This window comes from Marmota marmota, unplaced genomic scaffold (assembly GCF_001458135.2).
Source record: "Marmota marmota marmota unplaced genomic scaffold, marMar, whole genome shotgun sequence".
NCBI classification, from domain to species: Eukaryota; Metazoa; Chordata; class Mammalia; order Rodentia; family Sciuridae; genus Marmota; species Marmota marmota.
The window spans coordinates 5,221,333-5,245,607 of NW_026000051.1; the positions used below are offsets into that span (position 1 = coordinate 5,221,333).

The 24,275-nt window shown below is 53.0% G+C and overlaps 1 protein-coding gene across 4 annotated transcripts in view; it reads right to left on the reverse strand.

Moving 5' to 3' along the window:
• Mvb12b (multivesicular body subunit 12B) overlaps nt 1-24,275 on the reverse strand; it is a 167,210-nt gene that overhangs the window by 98,858 nt on the left and 44,077 nt on the right. For all 4 annotated transcript variants that reach the window (XM_048813036.1, XM_048813035.1, XM_048813038.1 and 1 more), the window contains 4 exons: nt 20,543-20,650; nt 15,676-15,772; nt 8,693-8,822; nt 5,038-5,160 (listed from right to left, as the gene is read on the reverse strand). In XM_048813036.1, coding sequence (XP_048668993.1) covers nt 5,038-5,160; nt 8,693-8,822; nt 15,676-15,772; nt 20,543-20,650 — 458 coding nt within the window. The remainder of the gene's footprint in view (nt 1-5,037; nt 5,161-8,692; nt 8,823-15,675; nt 15,773-20,542; nt 20,651-24,275) is intronic.

Here is a 24,275-nt window from a genome sequence, read left to right on the forward strand (position 1 = left end):
GGCCTTTCTCCCGAGGAGGGTGGTGCCAGGCAAGGGGCAGAGGAATTGCACACAACCCCAGGGCCTGGGGTCACGGAAGCTCTTCTCTTTCAGGACCACAGAGCAGGTGACTCCACACTCTGGTGACGGGAGGGCGGACTGCCGCTGCTGGAGCCACAAGGCCAGGCCTTCCAGGGCAGCCCAACCCAAGGGCCACCTGGCATTAAGTATCTGGAAGTTCTAGACATCTGGGGTCCAGATCACTCGTTCCAGATAGACTCTGCAGGGGACAGGACCGTTCTCGTCAGCTCACGGGTGCCAGCGCTGGGTTGAGACACGGGCTCTCCTGGGGATGAGGCCACAGCAGTACCTGCCTCATGCCAGCCTCCTCCCCTGTCATCGGTGCTGCAAGCAGGAAGGGTGGTGGCTGCAGCCGCTCAGGCTAAGCTCTGCAGTCAACGCCCACTGTGTGTCCTCCCTGTCTACTGGCCATCTTCAGTGCTGCTCTTGGGACGGGGAAGGTGGCACATTTTTTAAACCAGCTTGAGAAGCACCATGACCCCAGTTGTCACCGAGGTCTGAAAATCTGACGTTGTTTGGCCATCCCAGGCAGCAGGGAGCGTTCGACCCCCAGGGAGCTTCTTCAATGCCACAGACTCTCCACCGTTGGTAAATTTCACTTTTCAATTTTTTAAAAAGCTGAGTCCAAATCTGCCTTCTTGTAACCCAAGCCACCTGACCCTACCTTGCCTTCTGTGCTCCCAGCGGCCCCCTCTCCAGCCCCACCCAGAAATACCACACTGGCCACGTGGACCTCAAAGCCAGATGCTTATGGCCGACCCAGGTCAGAGCACAGCACTGCACTCAAGTGACTTTTAGGTGGTCTGTGTGGCTGTGGGTGACTCCCTATGTACCTGAAAGGTGTGACGGGGGCATGGCCTCCGGGCATCCCCTGCTGGGCATGGCAGGCTGCTTCCCTGGCCATACTGCACACACACACACTGCTGGGCCCAGTCCAGTCTCCTGTGCCGTGGACTATGGGGACTCAGGGGCACCTCTATGGGTGCCTTCACCTTTCATCTCCTGGTCCCCAGGGCAAGGGGCTGTGGAGATGTGGTGTGTTCGTTCTGTCATCCACACATCAGCTCTCCCTAATGAGTCCTTGCCATCTGTGGGTCTGAGCTCCATGTCTCTATGTCTTTATCAAGTCGCTGACTCCACTGCTTAGCAGGCCAGGAGCAGCGGACCACCAGCATCTCCTTCCAGGTGACACAAAACCGTTCATCTGTCCACATTTGGGGGCTCCTGGTACTTGAACTGCTTTAGATCCTCTGCCTCCTTGAGCTTTTCCAAATCTTCATCCTAAAAGCAGAAGAAGTCCCTTTCCAGCAGAATCGAATGAAAGACCCTACTGTAAGAGGGGGTGGTCTGTTGCTCGGGTGAAGCTGGAAAGGTGCTTTCTCTGTGGGCACACCCTCCCCAAGGCGGCAGCACTGAGCAGAATCAGAAAACCACGGAGGCTCGCGGGGCCCAAGCCAGCCCAGAGAGGGGTGGGCAGGCAGGACGCTCCAAGGCCAGCTCCACCCTGCTGGTCAATGTGCACGAAGTGAGCAGGCAGAGGACTGAGCGCCTCTGCCCGGCCAAGACACAGGCTCAAGTCCTGGGAGCAGCCTGCCCGTCTTCCCTGTCTGCTGTGTGCAGAGATGCTTGTGTGTGAGCTGACTCCCTACACAGGAAGAGGAACCCTGTGGAGCCATTTGATTACCCCTTCTGACATGAACTACATCAAACACAGCATGTGATTCACTGGATACGGACAAGAAGCACCCTGGCCCTCCAGGGACTTGCCCGTGCTGGGAGGCAACTCGTACCTGGTTTCACCATGAGCACTTTCTGCAATATGGGAAGCTTTTGTTCCCAGGGGCAATGTCTGCCTCTGGAAAGAGAAAGCAGCTCTGCTAGGACAGGAGGTGCTCAGGTGATGGCCAGTCATCTGTGAAAAGATCCACCAAATGCCCCTTTTGTTTGAAATAAAGTTGGGGGTGACAGCTCACCCTCAGAACAACTGGGGATTCTTTGAAATCTAAGTGATGACAAAAGAAATGAAGGCAGAGCACACTGTTGTTTTTGAGATGAGGGCAGCACGTTGTCTAGGGACCCCAGCCTCTTCCTTCCCGCCCAGGGATGGGGGGAGAATGACTGGCACCTGCTGCTCCCTGCCACCTCCTGGTTGGTCAGTAGAGGGCGCTGTGCCACCGCTCTCCTGCAGCCCAGGCAGCAGCATTTGATCCGGAGGCGGCGTCCACACAAAGACCACACTGGAAGAAGTGTTTCTAGTGTTTGTGGCTTAATAGGCCACGAGAAAACAGAGTGAGCCACCAGCTTGCTATTACATGCTATATCATCACCTATGTAAAAAGCACACAGAAAAAAGGTCCTGAAGAAAATACAACAAAAGGTTATGAGCATTCACTCACTGGAAATGGAATTTGTTTTTCCATTATTTTCTACATTCTGCCAATTTTCTACAAAGCTGCATTTCTCTTGCAATCGAAAAAACCCTACAGTGCCCAAGGACTGGGGAGTCATCTGGAGGGGCTACAGAACAGGGTCCTTGTGAATTCGTGCCAGAATCCAGCAGCGTGCTGGGGACATAATGAGGGACAAGACCTGGTTCCCGCCCCTGCCCCAGAGGGGCACAAGCACAGCCCAGCATGAAAGAGCAGAGCCCAGCCCAGGGGCTCAGGGAAAGCCCAGGAGGGAGAGGAGACCCAGGGCGGGGGTGCAGGGCACACGATGCACAGAGGCCCAGAACAGGACAGCAAGAGGAGGCTGCCCAGTGGGCCTGGGGGCTGGGAGACAGAGGCAGGAAACCCGGGAGCTGGACGAGGAGGCCCAGAGTCTACCGAGGAGCTCTGCCCTTACCCTGTAGGTTGCTGCAAACATTGCACCACACCCACCTCCAGAGAGAAGGCTGTCCGTTCCTTTTCTGGGGGATTGAGAGACCCGACACCTCAAGGAACTAAACAGCACACTCCCCTCTCCTAAGTCTTCCGTGCCAAATTCAAATAAGTCTTCGGCATTTCATTTGTTTTCAAGTCAAAGATATCAGATAGGAAAACACAATCCCAAACGCCCCCAAGCCCCATAAAAGGAAGAACCTCTAATGGATCAAGAGGCACCCGAAGCTGTGCCTACCACCTGCATATTGCCACACGGCGAGAGAGGACAGTGTGGCACAGACAGTGGTTTTCACCTGGAAGCATTAACGCACCTTCAACGACCCTACTGCACACGGGCGGACTTAACTCAGCCAAATTAGAATACATTTTATATTGACTATTTTGACGTTTGTTTTATTTGGCAAGTAAAACAAAACTGATCCAATTTCCTTGCAGCCATTGTAAACCATAAACTGTACAACAGAGGTTATAAAATATATAAGCCTTATAAACACTTTGTTCTGATGTGCTACCCTACAACTCTGCCTGGCCCCAGTGGCCGGGTGTCCAGGGCCACCTGCTTTGGTTGCCAGTGACCCTGCCCTCCTGCTGTGGGACAGCACTGTCCCCACATCACCTGGGAGCTCTGGTGCTCCCTGTTTATCCAGCAGTTTAACACCTGTCCTGAGGTGGTGCTCACCCTGGGCCCTTCCAGGCCCTGTGATGTCAACAAGGGGTCACACTAAGTACCTCAGAGCAACAGAACCCTGGGGCTCTCCAACCCCTACAAGGAGCCCAAATTGGAGCCGACATCAAGCATGAACTCTAGTCCAGGTGACGGACTGAGATGACATCCCTGGCACAGGTATGGGCCTCAGCTGGCCTGAGCTCTGCTGATGGTGACCCTCAGCAGTGCCCTCCAGGACAGAGCTATGACAGTGCTGTTGGACAGCCAGAAAGTAAGGAACAAGTACTGCCAGCCTTGCACTCCCGAGCAGGGGGAGACGTGGCTGCTCAGCCTGCAGCTCTGGGAAGCTCCCTAGCTCTCCACACCTGCTTGTACCAAGGAAACTGCAAACTGCTTCCAGAGCTTCAGGCAGGTCAGGGGTAGTCTAGTTTAAATTCCAACCTTCGTTGATGAAACTGGAGGAAGACAAGAGTGTCCTTGGAGCTGAGGGGTTCCTTACAGTGGCCCAGCATGGAGGAACAGCAGCAGAGGGGGGGACTGGTGGGGCGGGGGGTGGTGTGGAGCCCAGGAGGACGCCCCCCACCCGAGACTGTTTTGCTCTGCTGCGACAAGGCTCTGCTCAGCACTCACCCCTGCGTGCTGTCTGCGGCAACCTCCTTTGTTATGTCGGCCCCCAGATGCCGTGTCACCAACCTTCCTTGCTTTACCCACTGCTGCAATCCTAGTCGCCACGGCTGTTTGTTCGCGGCCCTCAAACTATTTACTTCTAGTGATGCAAAGGGGCTGTGTCTGATGCGGCTCTGTTTATTCTCTGCTTTTTGCAAAAAGTGTGGAGAGAATCACTCCATCTTTTGGGACTGAAACCAGCTGCAGAGCACCCAGTTCCATTAACCACGTGTCTCTGTGGGTCAACTATTAAAATCAGCACCATCTCCTGAGAAGCTTCCCACTTGCCTCTAAAATCCAAGGTACCTACCACTTCTCAGTCTGGGGCTCACTGGGAAGGAACAACATGAAAATGAACAGAGTTGCCAACCGGCCCTCCTGGGTCGAAGAGGACCGGCCGGCTGAGGAAGAGAAGCTGCCCTTTGGAGGCAGGTGACTCCAGCCATGTGGTCACCACGCCCAATGTCTGCACATCTTTTGAGTTCCTTCAAACAGAAAGACAATTTCAGTCGCATATGTTGTTTTAGGACCCTGCATCATGTGCACGGGAGACAGGAGGGCCTTTCCATTCATGTCATGCACAGATTTCTAAATGGGCTTTTTAAAAAATCTCCTCTAGAGGCACAAGTTTAAACTAAACTTGCACAAGTGCTCAGTGACACCGTGCACTATTTCATCAGACGTTAAGCAGGTGTGTTTTAAACATGCCTCAGAACCCAAGACCATGTGAGCAAGCACATCGGACACCCGACCAGGCCTTACCTGGGGAGGTTGGGGGCTGGGGTGGAGGCGGCCGAGGACTGCGAGGGTGTTGTGGGTTGAGATGAGTCGTGATTTCTAGGCACTCTGCCCATTCGATACCAGATCCCCATGCTGTTCAGTTCCCTGCAGGAGAAAAGAGAGATCTTCATGGCGCTGCTTGGCCTGGAGCACGAACCTGAGCCGCAAAGCAAACCAGTCATTGCCTCAAACCCCAGAGGTCAGTTCTTGCCCAAGTGACAGGTCCATCAGTGCACCTTCTGCCCTGGGCCTCACAACGAGAGCACCTGTGCTGCAAGGCCGTCTTACCCGTCTGGGCTGGCTTCCCACCGCAGCTGTGTCTTCCTCGCCTCTCAGCTCTGAACTGCTTTCTATTTTACCCTCCCAGGATCAGTGGCTTTGTGACAACCCCTAGGAAATCCCCCTGTTAGGGTGAGGCTGATGGAAGAGTAGTCCCGTGGACGAGCACGCCTGGGTTTTAGCCAGGAGAGGGATCTCCCCACCCACCCTACGATGCACCCCAGTTTCAGGAGGCAACCCCTCGCAGCGGATGTCACATGCATTGGCTTCACCCCAAGATCAGCTGAGAAGATGACTTCAAACCACAAAACCCGAAGCATATGCCCCACAAGCCACCACTAGAGTGGACATGCACACGGCATTTCCTGCTACTAGTGTGACAGCCACAGTGGCCCAGCCCACACCACAAGGCCATGCTTATGAGACAGGTGCACCCTTGGGAACTTCACCAGTACTATTTCAGTCACATCCAACTTCTCCATTGCCCTGCAGGAGACAGGACCATCTTTGGGACCAGAAAGAGAGGAAGACCACCTCTTCAAAACATGAAAAAAAATATTCTGTAGATATTTTTGGTAAAGTTTTCAGTGCACCCCACAACCATTCTGAACCTCAATTCTAATTTCATTCAGTTGCAATGATCTCACTGCATCGGGGCCCCAGCCTCAGGGGTTTTGCGGAAGCCTTCTTGAATGTGAGGTTTGTGCCTCCTGGGTGGATGGCCCCACGCCTTATGAAGCCACACAGAAACTGTGCCTATTTTGAAAAATAAGTGACTCTGGGGCTGGGGTTGTGGCTCAGCAATACAGCGCTTACCTAGCACGTGTGAGGCACTAGGTTCCATCCCAACATCACATAAAATAAATAAATAAAATAAAGATATTGTGACCAACTACAACTAAAAAAAATAGTAAAAAAAAAAAAAATAAGTGACTCTGTTCTGAACACTGAGTTCTCTTCCCTTACTTAAAACTAACATTAGAATTGTCTTCCCCTGGGAAAGAATTTTTGGCCCAAGATGAAATGAAACTACACTTTAACGATATTTTCAAAATGATAGGGGAAAAGACTCTAGTTTTGATTATCAAGACAAATATTAGTAAAAACCTATTCTTCAGAATTGTTTCAATTGGTTAAAATTACATCTTCTTACAGTAGCATAGTTGGTAATTAAAAATACTAAAATTAGATTTTGAAAGTTCATTACAAAATTGTTGGTTTCTACCACTTGCAAGTAACTGCACGCAGGTACCGACCTGTGTTATTCCTGTACCTAGTTCTTACTCCTGCAATCCTACCGCTGTAATTAAACCTTGCTGCCAAACAGGAAGTCTGAGAGTATAAAGAAAGGAACCATCACAGTTCCATTTGTTTTTGTCTGTCTGTCTATGTGTTGGTGCTGGGACTGAATCCAGAGCTCGTGCGTGCTAAGTCAGAGCTCACCTCGCAGCTACACTCCCAGCTCGAGTTCCTGCTAAGAACCACAAAGCCTGGATCCCGAGCATCGGTGTCCCCAGCTGAAGAGTGAAGAAAGTGCTGCTCACGCACATGGCAGCACGCACGGCCACCTCTGTGGCTGTGGCCATGCCACGTCTGCGGGAGGGAAGGCCCTGCTTAGAGAGTGATGGCAGCTCTGGGCTCAAATGAACAAGAGCAAGACAGAGTACAGACCACCCGGGGCTGACCTCGGCCAGGTGGAGGGTGCTCCCTCAGTGACAGGAGTGCCTGGCCAGGGGCAGCAGCACGGGGCCCAAGAGCCAACCCTTGACTGCACACGGCTCCCGAGACCCCCTTCCACTGATGGAGCACAGCACACATCCACCTTCTGGACGTCTAGCACCTATTTCCTCCCCTTGCCGGCCCTCCCCTCCCCTCCCAGGTCGGGGGCAGACACCCCCTCGCTGTTCATCCTTGAGTTCCAGTAGAGCTGACCCTGTTCAGCCTGGGCCATCAAAGAATGGCATCTTCCTGATACCAGTGTCCAGGTAAGGGTGCCCCAGACCCTAGTTAGATCAGTCAGACAACGAGACTGAACTCCAGAGCTTCTGTGTGAAGTACCAGGAACGTGGGTGAAGGCATACACCCTGATGCTTCCCCCAGAGATCAGGTATCAGATGGGGTCCTCCAGAGGACTCTAAGCAAGGAGGAAGACATCCTGGGCATCCTGGGAAACCCTCTGACCACTGAAGCCAATCTGCCCAGAGCTCTTCTGCTGTGTCAGGCAACAAATTCTTCCTTTTGCTCAAGCTACCTGGGTTGGGTTTCCTGTCACTTACAATCAAAAGATCCCAAAGCTGGGCACGGTGGCACATGCCAGTAATCTCAGTGGCTCAGGAGGCTGAGGCAGGAGGATGGAGAGTTCAAAGCCAACCTCAGTAACGGTGAGGCGCTAAGCAACTCAGTGAGACCCTGTCTCTAAATAAAATACAAAATAGGGCTGGGGATGTGGCTCAGTGGCCGAGAGCCCCTGGGTTTAATCCCCGGTACCACAAACAACAACAAAAAGAGCCCAGAGTGAAACCTGCAATTTCATGAGAGTTGGTATTTATGACGTGGCTCTGGGGCCAGGCCTGTTGCTGCAGCTGTGGGTGAACCTGACACAGCCTGGCCCTGGCCCTGGCCCTGGCAGTTCTCTGCTCATCAGCAAAGACAAACAGCTGGCCCAAAACTGCACAGTGAATTATCAGGGCTACTACTTGTGTTTCGTCCTGACTCAGACCATCTGACAGCTTCCCACTGGGATAAAACCCAGACAGCCACTACGTCCTGGAGGCCCTGCAGATGGCTTCCCTCGCAGCCCCCACACCCTGTCCCTCCATGTCTGCTCCGGCCACACAGGGATGCTTCTGTTCCCGGAACACAGACGCTCAGTCCCACAGCTTGCCGGCTCCACCCGTGGGCTCGGTCTGCTCATGTCCACGGCTGGACTCTTTGACACTGAGTCTCTGGTGCAATGCTGCTGTCCTGACCCCCTCACTGAAGCAGCCCATGCCTCACCGAGTCCCGTTTTCTTGACTATCTGAAATCATCTCATCTCTTTTCTTGTTTGTTGTGTGGTGAGGACGGGGTCTTCCCCTTGCCTCTGTACACACAGGGCCTGCTCTCACACAGGAGGGGCACACCATAAATCTGCAGAGGGATCAGGGGTCCTGGGTGGCTGCACAGGACAGGGAAAGGGAGGTCCAGATGCGACAGTCCGCAGCAGGCGAGGCACAGGGAGGCCAAAGGCCTGCCAAGCTGCACAGCTGCAGCACAGCAGAAGGGCAGAACGAGGGCCCGGGCTGGGAGGGCCTCACCCGAGGAGTGTCCGAGCACTCACAACGGACAGCAGCAGATGACACCTGTGTTATAAACTTACCCAATAAACGTGTACTGAGGAGGGGCCTGCTTGGTCCGGCCCATGATCCGAATGTCACAGATGGCAGCTTCAGTGGAATCCCGGGGGATGAATTTGATGCACAGCCTCTTCTTTCTAAAAGCCACCTCCTCTAAAGGAAAGGATAACAGAGAAGACATGAGTTTTGCAGAGACGCCCCCTTGGTCTCTGTGCATCTTCCCGGGCGGCAGGATGGACAACTCCACCCTGCCTTCCCGGGGCCACAGGCTATGACAAACAAGTGCACAGTCACACTGCCCCACACCCAGGACCTGACCCCAGATGTGCCTGGCCTGGGGCAGCTGAAGGCCAGGACCTCCATCTGCAGAGGCCCACCGGGGAGGCCAGGCACCTGCGCATTCCACCACACAGGGTTCTCTTGCTCACGTTTTATGACAGACATCCTGGAAACCACCCAGAGTGGAGGGAACCGCAGGAAGAACCCCTGTGCCTCGTCACTCGGCTTCATGCTGCTGACCATGGACAGGCCAGTTCCAACTTTCGGCCACCCTAAGTCTAGCTGAATCTTCAAAATGAGTCTCTGATGCCACATCCTGTCCCATATCATCATCTTGGCAGGCATTTAATCAGATGCCTCTTTTCTACAGGACCACATGCCATGACCACTCCTGATGAAATCAGCCAGGCTCCCGTGGCAGCCGATGGGGCCCATGTTCAAGCTGCACCATTGGCTGTTCTGGATCCTGCTCCAGACCATGTCTGTGCATCACATTTGGTCACAGGTGCCCTGGTCCCTTTTGTGCTCCACAGGCCTGCCCATGATCCTTTTCTTCAGGGCATGGGCAGCCCAGAAAGATGGGCTGTCCCTCCCATTGCTGTGAGATGACGGGGCTGAAGGCTAGACTGGGCTCAGGCCAACCTTCAGGAGAGGCCACCTCACAGGCAGTATGTGTCCCCTTCAGTGTTGCATCTTGGGGATGTTTCCACAGTTTTGCTCGGGACTCTGCTCACAGAGTCCCCAAGTGCAGCTCTGGAAGCCATTTCCTTATCACCAGGTGCTACTGCTAAGACCTCTGAGGGTTTCCCAATGGTGCCTTCTGACGCTGCCCTTCCTCTGTGCTGGCTAGCTGCAGGTCTTCTACATAAAAACAACCTTTCTTCGTCAACTATTCGGTCTTCCCTTTTATGGGAAAGGAAGGACACAGCTGGCAATTCTTTCCTCTCACTTTTCAGGTCTTGGCGCAGCACGGTGGTGCCCTTGCAGCCCTGGGTGGCCGATGCAGTGTGAGGCTGCTCATTTGTGCTTCTGAACACGGGTTCCAGACAGCCCGTGAGGAGGCTGGATTTGGTTGACTTCCACCACTGCTGTGCTGTGGCTCTGTGGCCTTAGGAGCACCCTTACATCCTCTGAGCCCTGTTTCATCATCTGTGGGAGGGAGCTGGCAAAGCCCAACCTACTGGGGACATCAGGTGGCTGTGAGTGGTGACAAGTACCATTCACCTGCCCTGCCCTGGAACACAGGAGGCTTCAGTAAAGATAAACCACAAGGAAAATTCCATCAAAATCACAGTCAGTCCCGGTGTAAGCATAGCATCTGTGCTTGGTATTGACCTTCAGGCCGTCCAGTTCCGGGGCAGGAAATCTGCATTGACAGCACATTCGAACTTGGGAACAGATGGGGAGGGGGTCCTGCCCTGTACAGCCATGGTGCTGCTTGGTGGCTGTTAGTTTTTTGGATGGGGGGGAGTTTTTTTAAAAAGAGCTAGATTGAAACTCCTGTGGTTCCTTCCACAGGTGCAGAAGCCGAGGGCTGGGTCAGACCTGGAAGCCAAACAGCCTCCCGAATCCAGACCCAGAGCACTGTGTCCAGCAAGGCAGGAATGGTGCCCTGGGCTGGGGGTCACACAACCCTGCACCTTCAAAATCTGTCAGCTGCCAAGGTCAGCCTTTGAGAGCATGAGGGGAGGCCACTCCCCAGGGGCACCCCAAGTGCAGGTGTCCTACGGGCGGCTGCCACTCGGCTCCTGACCGTGCTCCCTTCCTGGCTGCGGCGGTATGGGGTGAGGAGCCGCTCGCTCACATGCTGAAGCAGGCCTAATTTTAAGTAAACATATTCTACATAGTCAATAGAAATGTGTTCAGTCATGCTAATGAACACAGAGAAAGTACACAGCACTTTACTAAACAAACACTCTTCCGGTTTTTAAGTGCTATATGACTGCAACAAACTGTGTTTTAAATTAATTACAGGAGTCTCGTCTGTTTGGCTGACTTTATGAAATCAGGGCCTTGAATACACTCACATAACACAGGACTGACCATAAAGCTCTCCTGTCCCCTGGGCAGAGCTCCAGGAAGTAGCCCCATGATGGGAAGTGAAGAGGCTCCCTTGACCAAGCCTCTTATGCAATAAGGCACCGAGGGAGACCTGGGTCCTGACCCCAGAATGTCCGTGGCTGGACAATGCCCAATGCAGCCCAGACATGGGGACAGATGTCCCTGATAGGACACCTGGCCCCCCATCGCCAGACCATGGGCTCTGATGGAGCTGTGCCCTAGGCCCCCCAATGAGCTGGCTCAGTAAGAGGAAAACGCAGGATAGGGAACCCTTGTGGCTCTGTAGTGTGTCAACATAGAGACACTGTAGGTCAACTCCTTGTCAAAAATGAAAGCCAGTGCAAATGGTGAAACTAAAAAGAGCCGGGGAGAAGTGGGAATTGTACCCGTCTGTGAGTCAGTCTCAGTCTATAGGCTGTTGCTTCACACGAGACTGAGCAAAAGCAATAAGCCGACCCCTCTGAAGCGTCCAGCTCGCCAGTGAGGAATGCAGTGAGGTCACTACAATTAAAATAGTAAAACTCAATAAAAAACTGAAAGCCTACGCTGACACAGGCCTGTGGAAACCAAGCCCAAGCTCACATCACCAGTGGAACTGTGGATGGGGGTTCTGGATGTCCACCTGGCAACAGAAAGCAACAAAGCTTACCTTCCCCGAGGCCACGCTGCATGCAAAGCGCCACGTGGGGAGGTGCGGTAGTTCAGCTAGGAGGGCCCCCAAGGCTTCTGTGGGTGACAACACAAGAATCTTCAGGAGTAGAAGGCTTAGCTGAGGAGAGCTCAACCTCATCAGTGGACTCCCCCACTGGTAGGTTGAACTGGTGGTCACTGTGGGCAGGTAGGGGGTGGCTGGAGGAAGCAGATCACTGGGGTGTGCCCTCGGGGTTCATATATTGTCCTGGTGAGTGGAGCTCTCTGCTTCCTGGTGCCATGTCCTGAGCTGCCTTCCTTTGCCACAGCCTCTGATGTTCTGCCTCACCCCGGGCCCAGGGCCAGGGTCGACCGACCATAGTCTGAGACTTTTCCTCCTCTGTTGTTCTCATTAGGTCTTTTGGTCACAGTGATCCAAAAGCTAACAAAACAGGCGGGTACCTCAGGTGATTAAGAGATGATCTAAATATGATCTGTCCTAAAGAAACAGACGAGTGGCAAAGGCAGGGAGGCACGTGCGTGGCTGTCATGCATCAACCAGCATCACGGAGTCAGTTCACATCCTTCTCTGTGGCAGGGAGGTTTTAACTGAGGCCCAGGAGGGAGAAGGATCTACCTGGAGCCCACAACTTCAAGGACAGAGCCAGTCTGTCCAGTCAGTGAGACAGACTCCAGAGTCAGGGGTCCTCCACCTACACCATGTGGCCATTTGTCCCAACAGAGGTGAAGGCGGGAATTGGGAGGTGGAACCAATGGCTCTCCTTCCACTCCTGCCACGCTGCTGGCCTTGGCCCGCCTCTCCCCAGCCTCAGCAAGCTGCGCTGTGCCAGGTGTGTGCACGGCAGTAGAGGAGGCAGACCACGGCCCTGGACAGGTCACGCTGGCTGCAATGCAAATCTCTGTTGCTGCCTGGCCCTCCACAGGAGCGTGCTTCCTGAGGGACGGTGCTGGTCACCATCTCTCCTGCTGGAGCCTGCCGTGCCTGACCCTGGCTGTGTGGAGGGAGCGCTGGCTTCCGTCCAAGCGGGATCTAGGATCAGAGGCGGTTTCCTGCAGCGGGCACCCTGATGCTCACTCAGGGTGTGGACTTTTCAAGTGGAGGAAAGGGAACTGCGGGCAAGGGGAACGGCAACCCAAACTCCTGGAGCCCCGAGAGAAAGGGGCACCGAGGGGAGACAGGTGGGGTCTGCAAAGAGTCTGAGCACTGGGATACAAGGGACTGGCCTGGAGAGTCAGAGTGGAGGCCGACTGTGGACAGGACGTCCTCTAGAACCCCACGTACCCCAGCCACGACAGAGCAACTCCAGCCCTGCCAACCACCCTGGCTTCCTTGCAGAAACTGACAAGCTAATCCCAAAATGCGTGTGGCCACTCAAGAGACCCAGAATGGCCAAAACAACCTTGAAAATGAACAGAGGTGACAGAGTCATGTGTCCCATCTCGAAACTTGCTACGAAGCTCCAGTAATTGAGACTGTGCAGAGACCTAGGGGATGGAACCAGGTCCAGAAAGAACACGCTGCACTCACGGTCAGCGCCGCTCCATAGGGTGCCGACGCAATCCAACGTAGAAGAGAAGTCCTGTCAACAAATGGGGCAGGGACACCTAGACCTGTCCAATATAATAAAGCTGGACCCTAGCTCATAAAAATTAGCTAAATATGATCAGACCTAAGTGTAAGAGCTAAAATGATAAACTCTTAGAAGAAAACTTAGGCATAAAACTTGGTGACCTGGGTGGGATTGGGCAGTGGCTTCTATGACACTAAAGCACAGCCACTAGATAAGCAGAGCTGCAGCAGAGGTGGAGTTCATGTTTCAAGGGCACCATCAAGAACATGAAGAGAAAAACCACAAAATGGTAGAAAATTTTTGCCAATCATCTTCTGATAAGAAACTTCTACTTAAAATACTCTTACAACTCAATAATAAAAGACAACCCATTACCAAGTAAGCGAAGAATTGTAAGGGATGTCTCTGCAGAGCGGGTACATGAGTGGCCAACAGCACCCCGGGAACTAGGGAGATGGAAGTCGAGACCACAAAGAAACCTCACGTGGCCCCCACGAAGACGGCTGGAAACAGAAGGACTGACGGACAGGTGTGTCAGACGTGGAGAAGTCAGAGTTTCACGCACAGCTGATGGGAACGTGAAATGGTGCCACTGCCCTGAGAAACAGCTTGGTGTCCCCTTAAAAGTGAAGCACAGAGATGCAGTGACTCAGCAACTGGGCACAGACCTGAGAGAACTGAAAACGTGTCTATTCAAAAACCTGTGCACGAACGTTCCCAGCAGCACTGTCATAACAGCCCCAAAGTAGGAACGACCGAAAACGGCAGCCGAGTGAGTAACCCAAACAGGACACCCGTGGAGTGGTGTGTTTGGCAATGGAAGCTGGAGCTCGGGGCCATGGTGCCACCTGCTCCGGCCTTGAACACGTCCCGCAGAGGAAAGAAGCCAGACACCCAAGACAACGTTCCACCCACAGGAAACACACAGGGTAAGCAAATCAGTCAGAAAGCAGATCTGAGCGGCCGTCCAGGAGTGCAGGGGGTGCGGCGAGGGCTGGAAGCAGTGGACAGCCTTGGCTAGGGGTCCAGATTTTCCTTTGTGGTGATAAAATTGAGAGTGGTCTGTAAATATTCTAAAAATCACTGAATCCTACTTAATGGGTGAATTAAATGATGTTTGAACTGTATCTTAATAAGGTTGTTACAAAAAAACCCCTCTGCATAAATATAGACAGTGGTACTGTGATTAAAAGTGGCCGAGACAGACTGGAGTGTGCACCTGATATTGTGTGCACAGTGGTGGGAGGCACTAGCGACTGAACCCAGGGGAGCTCTATCACTGAGCTATGACCCCAGCCCTTTTTATTCTTTATTTTTACATGGGGTCTCACTAAGTTGCTCAGGCTGGCCTTGAAACTTGCCATCCTCCTGCCTCAGCCTCCTGAGCTGCTGGGATTGCAGGCTGCGGCACTGCGTGGGTTTCCACCTCTAAATGTGTGTGTGAGATTTTGCTAAATTCTTTGAACCCTAAATATTTACTAGAACTCATTTTTTATAAGCAAAATGGGTGTAATGATGCGGATCTCTAAAGAGGGGTCTTTTGAACATGAAACGCTGTCAGGGAGGTAAACCCCAGGGGCTAATGCATAGCAAACACACAGTCCACACCAGCCAGCGAGAGGGTAGCTTGTATAACATGACAATGACACTAAAAACGACCTGGAGTTAAAAGTGAGGCCACTGAGAACGAAGGTAAGGCCAAACGGCAGGTTCACCTGCTTCAACTGAAACAACAGTCGCCGTGGGTCCACACAGAATGCCAGCAGGAAAATGACAACAGGCCACGGTGAGCCCAACTGGGAGGCCGAGAGGGTGTGCCTGCTCCTCCTTCCCTGCTCCACGTGGTGGGCGCGGCACACCCAATGAGAATGAGGAAACTCCAGCGCCCAGAGCTTTCCAGCCCTGCCTACTGCCACCGCCACCGGACCACAGGCGCCCAGCATCCCGAGGCAGCTCTGTCCATCAGCAGGTCACTGATGCTCAGTGCTCCTTGGTGGTCAGGGTATTCAAAGCCGGCTCCCGTGTGTGCTTGCCCGGGGTTATTCTGGTTCTCACTGGTGTTGTTGGCTTTCCGAGCCCCCAGTGCACACAGGGCTGCACGTGAATCCCCTGGGCATCTTTGATTCTCCTCTTGAGCTCCTGGTCTTGGGTGGAGCCTGGCTTCAGCAGCATGACCGTCATCAGCTCCGCACTCTGACCTGGCTAGGCCAGCTCCGGGGCCACCCACTGAGAGAGAGGGGCCTCTGCTTACTTACAGGCTTCCCAGGATCTCTGCCAGCCCTGGGGAAGCAAGGAGGACGCATGGAGAAAGCAGCAGACACTGTCCATGGGCACACAGTAGGACCTCCTAAATGTTTCCAAAGAGAAACGCACACAAAAAATCCCTCAGATGCTACTTGGGGGAAGAAGACTCGCGTGAGAAGCAGCGCTAAAGGGAGACTCACGTGTGTCCACCGTCTCCTGCATCGGGATGAAGCCCACGGGCAGCGTGTCCTTGATGTCAATGAGCTTCATGTCCACTAACACGTTCCCCAAATGACTCTTGGGAAGAAAGAGAGACACAGACTATTAGGCTGAGCACGCCTGCAGCAGGTTCGCCATTTTGGCTTCAAGATGCACATTTAACACAATGACTTGTGCAGCTTTACGACAGCAGGTTAATTAGAGGAGGTGACACTTAATGTTCCCTAGCGGTTACAAAGGGACTCGGTGGCCGCCGGGAAGGAGTTTCATCTGCAGAACTTCAAAGCCATTCACTCAGACTGGCCTTGGTGAGCCGGGTGGGCCACCCAGCAGACGATGTGGACAGAACCCAGCAGAGGGCAGCTGTGCACACCAGTCCCTGGGCCTGGCTGCCACTCAGCCCTGAGCACCAGATCTCAGGGCAGTAGGTTTTAGAAACAGCAGATTCCTGGGCACCTGCTTGGGATGAGCTGCACCTAAACTGAACAGGGAACCCATCAGACTCCTGAGCAATCACCAGCCTGCTACCGACACACATTTCGGTCGCTAGATACATTTATTAAAATCCCAGGGATCATAAAATAACACGGCTGCCTCAGCACCGCACGTCTTCTAACACGACACGCACGAGGGCCTCTTAAGCTCCTGCTTAGTGCTGGTATTTGGGGTCCACAGTGCGCGGTTTCCGTAACCAGTGTGGACACATCTTTCTGAGACAGAGCGCCATTCTGTAACTGCAGGAGAGAATGCTCTTGAGTACACTGGCACTTGCAGCCTGTACTTCATGCTGGAAACAGCCCTAAAGAAATCTGCCCTACAACTTAAACACACAGGACCACCACTGAGGTTCATTAACATCCTTGGAGTCACCCACAGCCTCGTTCCCCTGACTCTAGTCAGAGTCAGTTACGGAGGGAATGATGGGTTCCCATCCCAAATCTCTCCTGTTAGGATCCCAGCAAATGCACCCTGCCCGCCTACTTCCTGGACGTGCCTTGCCCCCGAGCCCAGCATGAGCACACTCTCGGTGTACTTCTCTGTGTCCCTGGACCAATGTCCAGGTGGTCAGCGCATGACTTTGGCCTCGGAAGCAATCTCTCAGGCTACTGTCCCCATCATTTAGTGAGGAAGGGTGTCAGCCCCACTGTGTGCAGGGCCACCTCGGCCTGTACAGTGCTGGGCCTGTGAGAAGCCACGCGGGAATCCTCACGCCCTATCTGAGCCGCGCTCTCTCGAGGTGTTCTTTTCCCTCATGTCAATCACAATCGTGTATTTGTGAGGCTGTGTGCTTGGTATCTGCCTCTCCCCTGGGGCTTAAGGACCACAGGGACCTCTGCTCCACGGCAGATCACAGCCTAGCATGGTGCCTGCTCACGGGAGGTGCTCACTAGTGATTCACTGAATAAATTAATGTGTTTTTTTTTTCTTTTTGATACATTTCTTTCAACTGAGTGGGTCATGGAGAGTCAGAAATCAAACTGGATTTGCTTAGAGGGCAAATCTAAACCATATCATAAAAATCATGAAAATATGTTTAACAAATGCATCATAAATCAAAAGCGAACAAATAAAATAAATTCTTCAAATTGAAACACGAAGGTCAAGTGGCTAGTGTAACCTACAACCGGTGTTCTCATGGCCCTGCCAGCACCAAGCCCTTCTCCCTCTCTGCACCACGTGCTCACCAAGCCCAAACACGACGTGGTCTCAGGGAGCTGGGCCTCAGGAAGACAATGCACAGAGCGGCCCGTGAGTGCAGAGGGGCCCGCGCCGCATGGAATAAATCTCTGAGCTCGCAGGAGGGGTTTGAACCGTTAACCTGACTCACGAACATCAGCTGCTTCCAGAATCTAATCTATCATCATTTTTTTTCATGGCAGTTGCTTTTCCACGTCGTCACTGCTTTCTGCATTGAGGAATTAACAACCGGGCATGTTTGCTGCCCCGTAGATGGATGGGAATTCATCAGTATCCTTCTCAAATGTCTCCTCCTTGACAAGTTGGGCTTCCAGAAGTCAACTGCAAACCACTTAGCGACCTCGCCCTCCACACTCTCTACAAATGTCCCCGGTCATAAAACCAGAGCATCAGTGGTGTGGCCATTAAAAGGAGCCCGGGAAAATCCTTCAGTGCATGCAAAATGGGAGGCTGCACCGTGGATGCTTCTGCAGCCCAAGTGGCCCTCTGCACACAGGGCTGGGGCTGCCACCGCTCAGGGTTTAATACGGTAGGTCTGCGACACCATTAATTTTGCTTGTTCCTCTCCCCTCCCCCACCCGTGCTCTCTTTCATTTCCTCCTCATAAATATGAAGAACGTATTCCCAATCCTTGTTGAGCAAATGATTCATGCCAAAAGCCCAATATGCACTGACTCAGGGTATTTATATTGTCTCTGGTAGCCAGTATTTGCTAGTATACTGTAATTATTTTTGACAACCTTGCATTTAAGGTAGCCACAGATAACCAACTTAATATTCAAATGTTCATAAATCCTTCTGTTTAATATCCTCCCTACCTAATCTATGTACATTATTATTACAGGTAATGCAGAAAGTACAGGGCATGAAAAGTGCAATTAATCTCGATCCTTCCCCAGGAAGCAATGTCACTCCAAAGCCAGGTTTCTGTATTAATAGCATTATTGGGGGAAAGGAATTTAGGTTCCAGAGGAGGCTCCCAAAACTCCTACATTGGGAGTCTCAAGTCACCTAATTAAGACTCTGCCCAGTCTGGAGATCCCACACCCTCCTGCACGGCTGTAAAAACCGCACTCTGCACAGCCCTCGCCCACACTGCGGGACCAAGACGGACGACTGTAAGGACCAAAGCTCACCCGGCTCCTGCCTCACTGTGGGGCAGCAAGTGGCCCTGCCACCTCCGGATTTGATCCCAAACCAAATTCAATCTATTGATTTGATCATTTGGAACCCATACAGGACCCATTCATTCTTTTTCCAAAAATGAAACGCACCTGCTCCTCACACTGCTGGGGGCGGGGTGGGGGCTGCTCCCGCTGCCCTCGGCCTCTCCCTACCCGTTGCACTGACACACAGCTGCTTGGTGACCAGCCAACAGTGAGGAAAGCAACACATTTTCTATAAGACACTTACTCAAGACACCCAAAACAAACAAGGCCCTGTGACTTCTTTGTCATGTTGGACTCGACAAAGTCCAAGGAACCAAAAGTGATCACAGAGCTGTGACCAGGAAGGAAGACCTGGAAAGCAGCAGGGGACAGAGGGCATGAACAGTGTTCCTTCAAGTCCTCGGGAGCCTTCCTTGCAGCCCCACGCCTCAGTAGCACACTGACCTCCTGCAGGAAGCAGCAGATGGGATGGCGGACAGAACAAAGGTGACAAAAGCTAAAAATAGAACTAGTTTCAAAAAGAGTGTAGGTCAGCCCCAGGGACAAAGGGCAGGAGGAGCACCCCAGGGGGCAGTGAGGAAGCGCTAGGATGGGCACCACCCCAGCCCCATGAGCCCAACATCTGGAAAGGCAATGCCACCTCCTGGCCTGCTCCGTGGTGTCCCCCAGGCCACAGTGAGCCCGAGGCAGCCGTGTGGACAGGCTGCCAGCTCACGGTGAGGCGTCCCCCAGCTCAGCTGCTACCTTCCTGGTATTGAAAATGTGTTCAAAAGATTTCCAGCACTTAGTGCCAGGACTTTCCCTACTCCATTATAAGCTCAGTACATTACAACCAGCAAATATGTTGCTCTTGAAGGTGGGGAAACCTAACCAAGTTCTGAACACATTAGGAGCAATTCTCCCAACAAAGAACAGGAACAGGTGGAAGAGGGTGGAAGCCAGAGAGCGGGATGGCCCACCTGTGACCACACTGGAAGGGACACACCCAGGTGCGTGACATGGCACCAGGCTGGGGCCTGTGATGGAGAGGAAGACTCCTCCCTGCCCAGGCCTCTGGGTGACGGTGTTTGAAGTCATTGTTATGGTTTGGTTTGGTTTTTTTAACCATGAACATACATTACTATTTAGCAAAGTTTATAAAAGTAAGTTGGTAAAATGTTTCCAAAAAAAACCAAAAACATTTGCATTAGAAAGAGAAGTAACTATGTGGGCCAGCAATGAACTTCCCCACTGAAAGTGAGAATCGGGCTGCTCCCCACCTGAGGCCAGGGAAGAGGGTGGCCTTGGACAAGCCTTAAACCCGACTCTCAGTGTCCGTCTTTATGGGGATGGCAATACTGAGGGACTGGGTGAGGGGCCAATAAGGCAGGCATGATGCAGGGGAGAAATAACAGAGCTATTTCCCTCTTTTCTAAGCCGCCCATTGAAACACCTTATTGGAAAAGACTTAGGGATATTTAAAGTTTCCTAATTCATGGGTCCAAGTAACAAAACCCAGCATATTAAGAGAAATCTGCACAAGTGAATACCTATCGACGGAAACAACGGACTATCTAATGTCCACAGAGACTCAAGGAGAAGTCCCTTTGGGAACCCAGGAGCAGGTAGGGCAGGTCCCCTTTGAGTGGGGCTGCCATTTGCTGGCCAGCATCAACTCCAGCTCCACTGGAAGGCGGTCATGTCCACACTACCGTGATCTGTCACTCGAAGGAAAGTAGGCAAATGAGAGCTGTGAGAGAAATTTCCTGGCTTCCTTTTGAGAACACACTTTAATGGAATTCACTGTGCACTTGGGTACATGGTTAATAATACTGTTGATAAATGAAACCCAGCGCTGGCTGCCGATTCTACCCAGTTCCCTAAAACCTCAAATAAATTAATACAGCAATGAAAGTAAACCAAAACAAAAAATGAGGAAATTCCAAACAGGAGTGTAATTATCCATGCCCACTCAGCAAATAGAAACCACCCCTACACTTACATTTTCTTTGGAAAACGATCTTGTGAAACACAGGTATCTGGTAACCTTGGACTTGAACAAGCCGTCTTTCCAAAGGTCAGCGTCCACGCCATCTGCCGTCTGTGCCACCTGTGCCGGAGAGACAGGGGAGAGGATTGCAGGTGAGACAAGATGGAGCTGAAGGTGTGCACGAGCCGCTTCCTCTGTACCTGTTCCAATTAACACGGCCCCAAGTCTCCTGGCATCTCATTAGTCCGTTTCACTAGGCAGGGGAAGAGAATTTCCAAAAGGGGAAAAAGGAGAGTGTGAAAAATACAACTTCTAAAAATACTGTCCCTGGGGAAGCCACTGATTAAAGACACCCTGACAAAAATGGTTCTAAGGGAAAAGAGCCACTTTATTGTAATGGACCAAGAAGGGCTGGGGTCAGTCAGCACATTGGGGTGCTCATTACCACTTACTCAGGGTGTAGGGTGCAGAAAAGCCCAATGGGGTGTGGAATGCATCTGGGCACCCTGCGGGGTGACTGGCAGCCTCCTGCCTGGGCGGGGCCAGCAGGCATGTTATTCAGGAGGTTCTGCTGGGGACCGAGGGGGCACAGGTCAGTTACACTTGCTTCCATACTGTGTCTTCTTGGAACAGCCTTGAAAGTGGAATTCAAGGTCAGAATCGCATCGTGATTGAAAAATGAAACCAGACTCAGTACCGTTCCTAGTCTCACTGGAAGCCATGTCCTCTCCTGCAGCTGAGGGAGTTCTCCTGCAGAGAATGCTCAAGGGTGAGGCCTGGATGTGCGGGGCTGCCCTGGGTCCTTGCATGGTGTCCATGCTGGGTGAACAAGAGGCTGCAGGAGGCCGGATGGAGGAGCAGGAGGCCTGAAGGAGCCTCTCCCTTCTTTCTTCCTCTCCAGGCTGCCCCATCACTAGATGGCCAGGGCTTGGTCTGCGCTCTCACCCAGCTGCCAATGTGACCACATCACATAGCTGGTGAGAGCGACTAGCCTTGCACCCCATGGTCAGCACCACCAAGGGGGCGTCCAGAAAGCCCAGGGAGCAGAGCCAAATGTGGGACACACAAGAGGGGACTGGAAGCCGTTGCCTTCTGAATGCTCTTTGTTGTATCTGAGGTTTACACAGGGATCCAGTCCTTGACCTGACACGTTCCTGACAATGCTAACAAGCTGCTGAAAGCGGCTCCTTTCCTTACACAAGCCGGCCCCATCCAGCCCATCCCTGCCGACTGAGCGGGGGGCCTACCCCCGCAGTCCACAGCCTCTACCATCCAGTCCACAGCCTCTACCATCCTAGGCCAGGGTGGGCCAGACAAGCCTGGAGCCTGCCCCAGCCACCTGGGAGGCTGCCTCGGAGGAGCTAGAAGGCAGCTGGCAGCAGAAAAATGCTTGGTTTTCAAACTAAACAAGTGTAAATTAGCAAATACACGGAAGGGAAAAGATAGGTCCGGATGCTAAGTGTGCAAGTCTCTTTGACCTGAAAGCGGAAGGAGGACTGGCGTGGGGATAATGCTCCAAGTGTGTGTGTAGCCGTCCTCCAGCCCCACAGGGAGCCACACCCTGGGACAAGACGGGGCCTAGAGGGCATCTTCCTGGATGGCCCGCACCAGGATTCCAGGGAAGCACCACACGCAGCAGCTCCCCACTGCAGCAAGGTGTTCCCAGACCTTCTTCCAGATCTAGTCACCAATGGGGCTATCAACCCAGTCCCTTTCCCCAAGTCAGGCAGACGAGCTACAAGATCAACGCCACAGTGTGAGGAGAGGCGCCCTTGACTGACCCAAGGTAGCATCGGAACCCAGTGTGCACACCCCTAGGGCACCACACAGAAAACTTCAAACCCCGCAGTCAGGCAGCAGAGCCCAGGAAGGGAAGGCTCTGGGGGGCTGGGGTACAAGGTGGAGGACCAAAGGCCTTACAGAGAACAGGCAGACCTCACCTGGAGCCCAAAGGCTTCATCTGTCCAGGACTAGAAGCTTCCCCAAGACACTGCTTGCCATTTCACCCATGGACCAAGCACAGTGCCTGACACAAGTGGCTCAATCAAAACCCCCCCAGAGGAGGGAATGAGCAGCCGACCACCTGAGCAGAGCCCAGAGTGTGCAGTCACACGCCTGCTGGCTCCCCTAGGTAAGGCAGCAAGCACACTTTTAAATGAAGCTTCCAGGACTGAACCCCTGAGCTGCATGGGCATCTGGGTCCTCTCTACCTCAGGGGCTCACACTCCAGCCACTTCCAAGTGACCATCCATGAGGCAGAGACCTATGCTAACACTGAGGTCACTTTTCCTCTGGCTAACCTCCCTGTTTCCTGCCTTGTTCCCTAACCATTTGCTCTGTCCAAGGCTGCTGATGACCACAGTGCCTGCAGAGCCTGGCACGGGGCTCACAAGTACCCTTGCACACACACGCACACACGCTTGTGAGAAGCTCCCACTTTTCTAGCTTTTTCCCCAGGGTGCAGGAACCTGTGAGGAGGAGAGGCAGGTGGACTGATAACCAGGCGGGGCAGATCTCTCTTCCCTGCCAACATCCCTACAATGACCAGTAGCCAAAGCAGGAGCCTGCCAAAACCAAGAACCAGAGAGGAGCACACCAGCAGGGCCCGGAACTGTGGAATGCGCCAGTGGGGGCCTCACAGGGGAGGGGACTATTACAAGGGCCCACGTGGCTGATGCTCAAGGAGGTGGCCTCCAACCCGAAGCCCAGGCCCAGACACTACAAGCGTGAGGGTGGGAAGCAGGTCTGAATTTAGGACCCCAGTGGGTGGAATGGACCAAAGCAAGATCCCAGTCCTCGCCCCATTTGGGGTGTATTTCTGCAGAAGGGGTGCCAGTGAGGCTCAGGACTGCAGAACCCCAGCCCAGTGGGGAAGCAGGTCGGGGAGGAAGTGCAGCTCTAGACTAAAAACAGGGGGTTGGCTGCATACTGGACGGGGTCCCCTCACCATGCCTGGGGCTCACTGACCTCCTTTCCACTTCCCAGTGTCTCTCCTAAACACTGGACATTGGAAGCCTGGTTACTGAGAGGCTGAGCGTGCCGGAGGTAGACCAGCATGGACTCTGGGGGCGTCCCCTACAAAGGTGCCCCACCATGCAGCCCACCAGCTCCAACCCACCAGCCAGCGCCTTGCCCCTAAATGTCAACTGACCACCTGGCTCCGGGAGGAATGTTCAAACATGAACAAAAATAAAAAAGAGAACTGGAACCTATCACAGATGATAGGAGGAAACCAGAAAGCTAGGGATGACCACAGGACAGCGGAATCCTTGGGAAGAGTGGACACGCAGCATCCAACAAACAAGAAGAGCACCCTGTAAAGACTTCTGAAAGGAGGAGCCCTGGGAGAACGATATAAAGAGATGAGAAATTTAAAAAGTAAAATAACTAAAATTAAAAACTTTTAAAACTACTGAAAGAGAAAGTTAAGGAAATTTTCCAGAAGGTAAAATGCAAACATGAGGAGAGAGATGAGGGGAAAGAACCAAGAAGGTTCTTGAGGAGCCAGCCAAGTTCAGAGAGAAGTCAAGGGAAGAGCGCGAACCTGGCCCTGAGAGGTCCTGAGCGGTCCAGCCAGAGAAGAGGGAGCCCCACCCCAGAGCAAAGCAGCAAATCACCCCGAAACCACCTACACACCCGCAGAGGGAGTGAGCAGGCACCCTACAGCAGAGGTGGAGTCAGATTCATCATGCTTCAGCCATAAGGTGCAACTAAAAGAAAAGATGTCCTCCAAGTTCTGAGGAAT